Genomic DNA, 6881 nt, shown 5'->3' with positions numbered 1-6881 from the left:
TAATGACATAGTACTTTTGAGAAATGTATATTTATTTTATTTACCCGATCATTCAGATGAGAAGTTGCATCTGTAACCGAATAAACGCACTTCTATTTACATGGTGCGGGTCGCCTCATGGGGGCAGATCATAGGCAGATATTTTGAGATCACGTGATCACGTATTTTGCAGATAAAAAAAAAAAAAAAGTGTACGGAAAATTAAAACCTATTTGCTAACTATTTTTTTATTTAAAGCTTATTAAATGCATTAATTTTCATGCTAAATAATAAATCACAAGTCACAGACAAACGCATACAGTAGAATCAATACTTTGTCTTCTTAAAGGGACAGTTCACCCAAAAAATGATGGGCCCCGAGAATGTCGGTGATCAAACAGTTGATGGGCCCCACTGACTTCCATAGTATTTTTCCCCCATTCTATGATTACCCATATTTTTCAAAATATCTTCTTTTGTGTTCAGCAGAAGTATTTCATACAGGTTTAAAACAAGGGTGAGTAAATGACAGAATTTCATTTTTGGGTGAAATATCACTTTAATAGGCTACATTAGAATTGAAAGTTTAATTTGATGTAACTTTATTTAGCAGCCCCCAGCTTTGCTCATGAGCTAGTCAAGTTAAAGTTTTGTATCTTCTGAAGAAACATTGGAATATTAAAATATTATTGTCCCAAGCGTGATGGTGGAGTTAGAAACCAACCAAGTTGCATTCTAATCACTTTAGACTCTAAAGTTTAGAGTAAATTCTTTTTTCATGTCAAGCCAATAAGCAGTGTGCAGTATTTTGGGAAAAGATCAAAGAAAAAACACCCAATTAAGCAAGACATTACAAATACCTCAAGACCCACAAACAGACCACTAATTGCAAGTAAACAACCACGGTTAAATGTAAAAAGTTTACAGCAAAGTTACTTTGAACAAATTGAAATAACTCAAAACAAAAGTTAAAGGTAAAGCAAAAGATAAGCCAAACTTCACCAAATTAAATAATTTTTGAACTATACTACATTCTGTCCAATACAGGCCCCTACAACTACTTCTAGTTTGTTCGAATGACATGAAACGGGAATGAAAAGACAAAAATCAAGACCAAATGTGTGCCTTTAGCCGAGGAGTTTTATTGACTGAGAAAATTAACAATCCAAGGCCTTATTTCAGCATTTTATTGAGTATTTAAAAAAAGATATTACAAATAGAGTAGAACATGACAATTAAGACGAACTAAATGTCCGTCAGGTAGTCATACATAAGACAACAAAAAAAGATTATAATTGACAATACAGCCACTTGAGCATTGCAAAACTATTATTATGTATATAGTGAACACAAATGTGAGTTACCCATCTCTAGAGTTGAAACTGACTTCTTTTTTGCTTGGTGCAAAATCATGAACTACACACCAGCAGAGCCTGTTTGCACCACAACACTATTGCTCATTTGTGTTTTATAAAGACTATTTCCCCTGTTCATCAGGAAAACGGAACAAAGTGATCATTAAAAAACACAATGTCACACTTTGGTGATCATTTGCTTTTGCAGAGTCTGCACAGTTTCAAGATGCTGTTAAACTCTTTTCATCTTCTAAAAGTCCTGTCGAATATTTTCTTTGTTCTCATCGCCCTGTTGCTGTTTCATCTGCGCCACTTCATTCTCCAGCTGAACGATGGCTCGCTCAATCTCATAGTTCTTACTAACGAGGGACACCCAGCTGCAGAAATACAAGCAGAAACGTCAACTAAATGCATTTAGATTTTGCAAATAGTTTTCATATAAGAACATAAATGAAGTACTGACTTTGACTCAAGTTCTCGCAGTTTTGCTCCTCCAGCCAGCTGGTCATTTTTGCGCTGCCAGTTCAGATCCTGTATCTGCTTTCTGGAATGAGAACAGAAGCACATTGGGGGGGGGAAATTACTATAAACCTGTTAATGGGCAACAGCTTCATATTAAGGCCCTGTTTACACCTGGTATTAAGATGCGTTTTGGTCGATCGGATCACAAGTAGATGGACACACATTCCCATTTACACCTAGTATTTTAATCCATCTCTGTTGTCCATTTACAACCACTTCAGTCCTGATTTCTTCAAGGGGAGGGTCTATGGGCAGGTAAATGTATTGGCTTTTCCAGATCTTTCAATCTAATTTTCAAAATAAGCTTGTGCAATTTACATATGAACGTGACTGGAAAAACATGCTCTGATAGCCGTAAGACCAATCGAATGCGGCGACTCCGGCGAGAGCATGTTAGAAATCAGGAATGGTGAGAGAACATTGTGCTTGGAACGTTTTTCATCTTCAAACCAAACTTGGGCCTTCAGGCAACAGTTCAAATCCCGTCTGGCTAGCGCACTTTCAATAATGTTTATGCATTTGGTCAGTAGGCGGCCTTTTGTGGCTGTTCGACTACATGAGCGTTATCGTAGTGAAAGCAATCCGGTCAAATGAGACACGAGTGATCTGATTTACCAAAATGCATCTTAATACCAGGAGTAAATAGGGCTTAAAATTAATTTTAAAAGCTAATTAAATAGTTTGTGCACAACCACAATACATAACATCCATATGTAAAGTAAATTGTCTTGACCTACAACTTACCTAACCTTCTGCAGTTCCTTTTGTGCATTTTCAATCATTAAGGCCAAGTTACTGTTTCAAAGAGAGAACAAACCATTATGATCGACATTAAATCCAGCAAATGCACAAATAAACCTCACAATTGCTTTCAGTTTCTAATAATAAAATCGCACCATAAAATAATTAAATAGCTTTTTAAATTAAAGTCTAGAGCCTGCAAATAGTATTCAAAACTGACTTTAACCCCTTAAACAATATAACACAGATGTATAGTAGTGGCCAAAAGTGATGTCCAACCTTGGAAAATTTACATCTTCACCCTTTATTCAAATATTATAAAAAATTTGTTAAAGATTTTGTAAGCATATTGCAAAATTTATACTTGGAGTCAATTGTGTTATTTGTGATAACTCAATGAAACATGTCAAACTGTGTAGACTGCAGACAGTTCTTTTGACAGGTCGTCAAACAAAGAATTTATCATATTCCCTCACAGATTTCTGATAAAGACTCGCATCTTGAACAGACTGACTCAGTGCTCTCTACTTACTCGTTAGACACCTTCCATGCATTAGTTCCATACTGGGCCATGAGCTCAAGGTTCTCAATGCGCACTGCCTGGTGCTCCAGCTGGGCCATGGAGTTGTTGACACTCTCCTGCCATGCTGTGATGTCATTCTTCTGCCCAGACGATGGAGCAGGAAGCTCATATCTAGGAAAGACAAGCACAAGCATGTAAGATCTAACAGCAAGCGCCACACTTTTTAAAAAATATTTAGATGAGCTCTTTACTGTATGGGAACTCGAAACTATCCTGCACTGCACTTGTATGCTGTCAACAATGAAGCTATTTCCATTATTTACATGTGTGCAATAGATAACAATAGCAAGGTAATGTATAGTGTAACTATCAACAATAGCCTTTTATAATGAAACTGTTGGGGTAAAAAAATTATTACTTCCAGATCTGTAACAATCTTTCAATATTACTGCAGTTTCTCCTCCCAAAAAGGTATAAAACTAAATCATATGAATTTAGCGGTTTCATCGAGATTTAATTTAGCCTTTTATCCACATACATTGATCAGCAAACACAAACAGAAGCTCAACCGAACATGCTAGATGCGCAAGAACAAACCTCTTGCGGAAGCTCAAACTTGCTGCGTAACACGAGAATGAACCTCATTGGTTCTTGCAGAAGCTCAAACGAGCTGCGTAACACGAGAAGGAATCTCATTGGTTCTTGCAGAAGCTCAAACGAGCTGCGTAACACGAGAATGAACCTCATTGGTTCTTGCAGAAGCTCAAACAACTGCGTAACGAGAAGGAACCTCATTGGTTCTTGCAGAAGCTCAAACGTGCTGCGTAACACGAGAAGGAACCTCATTGGTTCTTGCAGAAGCTCAAACGAGCTGCATAACACGAGAATGAACCTCATTGGTTCTTGTAGAAGCTCAAACAAGCTGCGTAACACGAGAAGGAACCTCATTGGTTCTTACTGAAGCTCAAACGTGCTGCGTAAAACGAGAATGAACCTCATTGGTTCTTGCAGAAGCTCAAACGAGCTGCGTAACACGAGAATGAACCTCATTGGTTCTTGCAGAAGCTCAAACGAGCTGCGTAACACGAGAATGAACCTCATTGGTTCTTGCAGAAGCTCAAACGTGCTGCGTAACACAAGAATGAACCTCATTGGTTCTTGCAGAAGCTCAAACAAGCTGCGTAACGAGAAGGAACCTCATTGGTTCTTGCAGAAGCTCAAACGTGCTCCGTAACACGAGAAGGAACCTCATTGGTTCTTGCAGAAGCTCAAACAAGCTGCGTAACACGAGAAGGAACCTCATTGGTTCTTACTGAAGCTCAAACGTGCTGCGTAAAACGAGAATGAACCTCATTGGTTCTTGCAGAAGCTCAAACAAGCTGCGTAACACGAGAAGGAACCTCATTGGTTCTTGCAGAAGCTCAAACATGCTGCGTAACACGAGAATGAACCTCATTGGTTCTTACTGAAGCTCAAACGTGCTGCGTAACACGAGAATGAACCTCATTGGTTCTTACTGAAGCTCAAATGTGCTGTGTAAAACGAGAATGAACCTCATTGGTTATCGTACGTCAAGTGAACATGCGTGAGCTTCCGTTTACCAGATCTGATGTGTCTGTTGATTATTGTTTATATGGGAATAAAAGCCTAAATTTAATTTGTTCATCATATAAAGCAACCGTGTATCTTCATAAAATTTTGGACTAAACTGCTCAATTCGTATGGATCGCTATGAACCTTTTGAAATGTCAAATTGGTAGTTGCGTAGCTGTCGACGAAGGGACAAAAATCTCCCAGATTTCATCAAAAACATCTTCATTTGTGTTCCGAAGATGAACGAAAGTCTTACGGGTTTGGAACGACATGAGGGCGAGAAATAATTTTTGGGGTGATCTACCGCTTTAAGAAGGACACAAAAAGACAACAGTCCACGGCCTGAAACAGAAGTTCTGATCAGTAAACTTACCTCTTCATACTGAGCAGCTCCATGGGTTGACGGGCAGCCAGTCTTTCAAACTCATTCCTTATGATCTCCGTCTAATGAGAACAACACAACACTAAAATTATGGTGTTAACGTGTAGATTGTGGCAAAATAGAAGCAGAAAGGGTCTTTTTCTTGTACCTCAAAGGCAGAGAAATCTGGTGTGGGCAGGTAACTCAAATAGTTCTTGGTTGGTCTGTATCGTCTTGTCTCTTCTTCCACCAAAGCAGCTGCCTGAAATTGATCAAAACCGATTAATATCCCCCATAATAAAGATAAATGTAATTATATAGCATACGTAACCCAGAAAAATAGAAGTTTAAACAGCCAAACTGTCTCATTTAAATACCAGCGGTAACGTTAGTTAGACGCAGCCGTTAGCTATCTGCCTTGTGCCAGCAGGTCAAATACTTATTTATCGTCGTTTTAAGTAGACAGAACGAACAAAAGTAAATATTCAGTATACTTACGGCTTCTCTGACCCCTGGAGCATCATAACCCTGGTCGAAATACGGCAGAGCATCAACAAAAACATCACCAGCGACTGAAGCCGGTCCTGCCATCCTTTCCTTTACAAACACACGCTTCGCGCTCTGCTTCTATTATGATTGGATGCAATGACTTATGAACATCAGCGCCCCGTTGTGTACCGGAGGATATACTTCGGAAGTTTGACGCAACTGCAATGTGTTTTTATTATTTTACGTTTAACCCATTCATGCATTAATTATGACAACCTTAGTCAGGATTTTTTTCTAAGTCTTTTTATTGCGACATGAAAAACAAGATCTGACCTTTTTACACATATTTGACAGAGATTTTCAGATGTCCACTTGATAGAATAGAATGCGTTTTTGGTTTTAACTGAAGAGAGATAGGTAACACAGATAACATTGGTTTTAACTGAAGAGATAGTAACACAGTAACACTGTGTGTATTTAACAATCCAATATATAAAATCACGTGAAAACTATAAAATACATACAAAAAATATAATACAGCTTCAATGTTCCTGTTCGACCAGCGGACGGAGAAGAACTTCATTCAAGTTGAACATTGCATGTCTTTGATATCAGAACATTAGGATGTGATTCAATTAAAGATCCGATGGAGGTAGCCTACAACTCTGGAAACCCAACTCAGTCTCTAAGTAGAAAATGCTCATGCTCCCTCCACTCTACTGCACTTATAGCTATTAGTTGATAATTATCTTATTGATAAAAATGGCCACATTTCTACCATAGCTCTCCTCTCTGAGAAAACCTCATACTGAAATCTACATTGAACTGTTTGTTTTCAGACTGGGAAAAACCAGCGATCAGGTGTTTTCAATCTCACCTGAAATGTGTTGAGGGTAACGCCGCATTACGTAATCAGATTACTTTTTTGATGTAACGAGTAATGTAACGCATTACAAGTAGCATGCATTGCGTCAATCAATCACTTTTTTTAATGTAACTGCTTAATACCTTCTAATTACACCAATACATTTATTTACAACCCAAAATGTTACTGCAGATGAAGTATTTCCAAGAACAATTGTAGCTGAATTATAGCTAGTAATGATGTCCAATTTAGTGGAGAGATCATGAGATGATTAATCAGAATTTCATCTAATACTCAAATGAATACTTGAAAAATGTTACAATAATTCTTTAGAGATGTTACTTTGTGTTGTAACAGTTTTTTTTTTTTAGTTGTTTTTTGCAAGAGTCTCCTACTACGCTATAGAAGGAATGGATGGATATTCTGGCGGCATCTTGGTTTGGAGAAAAAAAA

General features: G+C 37.9%; 1 protein-coding gene across 1 annotated transcript; it reads right to left on the bottom strand.

Moving 5' to 3' along the window:
* Nucleotides 1-1101: 1101 nt before the first annotated feature.
* Nucleotides 1102-6370, bottom strand: bcas2 (BCAS2 pre-mRNA processing factor). The gene is made up of 7 exons (XM_084389216.1): nucleotides 5573-6370; nucleotides 5244-5336; nucleotides 5087-5157; nucleotides 3130-3291; nucleotides 2601-2651; nucleotides 1798-1878; nucleotides 1102-1711 (listed from the first exon to the last, which is right to left on the bottom strand). The coding sequence occupies exons 1-7, from the start codon at nucleotides 5663-5665 to the stop codon at nucleotides 1585-1587; spliced, it is 678 nt and encodes a 225-aa protein (XP_084245342.1). The 5' UTR covers nucleotides 5666-6370; the 3' UTR covers nucleotides 1102-1584.
* Between the last annotated feature and the right edge of the window lie 511 nt (nucleotides 6371-6881).

The sequence above is a fragment of the Rutilus rutilus genome, assembly GCF_951802725.1.
Source record: "Rutilus rutilus genome assembly, chromosome: 19".
Taxonomy (NCBI): Eukaryota; Metazoa; Chordata; class Actinopteri; order Cypriniformes; family Leuciscidae; genus Rutilus; species Rutilus rutilus.
Note: the sequence above shows the minus strand (reverse complement) of the source record. Positions and strands in the feature narration are given on the sequence as shown.

What these genes read in the sequence shown, in the direction of transcription:
- bcas2 (XM_084389216.1), bottom strand. Translation starts at nt 5,665, where the DNA reads ATGGCAGGACCGGCTTCAGTCGCTGGTGATGTTTTTGTTGATGCTCTG. An exon ending in CAGATTTCTCTGCCTTTGAG is followed by an intron (nt 5,158 to 5,243) that starts GTACAAGAAAAA and finishes TGTTCTCATTAG; the next exon opens with ACGGAGATCATAAGGAATGA. An exon ending in AAGGAACTGCAGAAGGTTAG is followed by an intron (nt 1,879 to 2,600) that starts GTAAGTTGTAGG and finishes TTCTCATTCCAG; the next exon opens with AAAGCAGATACAGGATCTGA.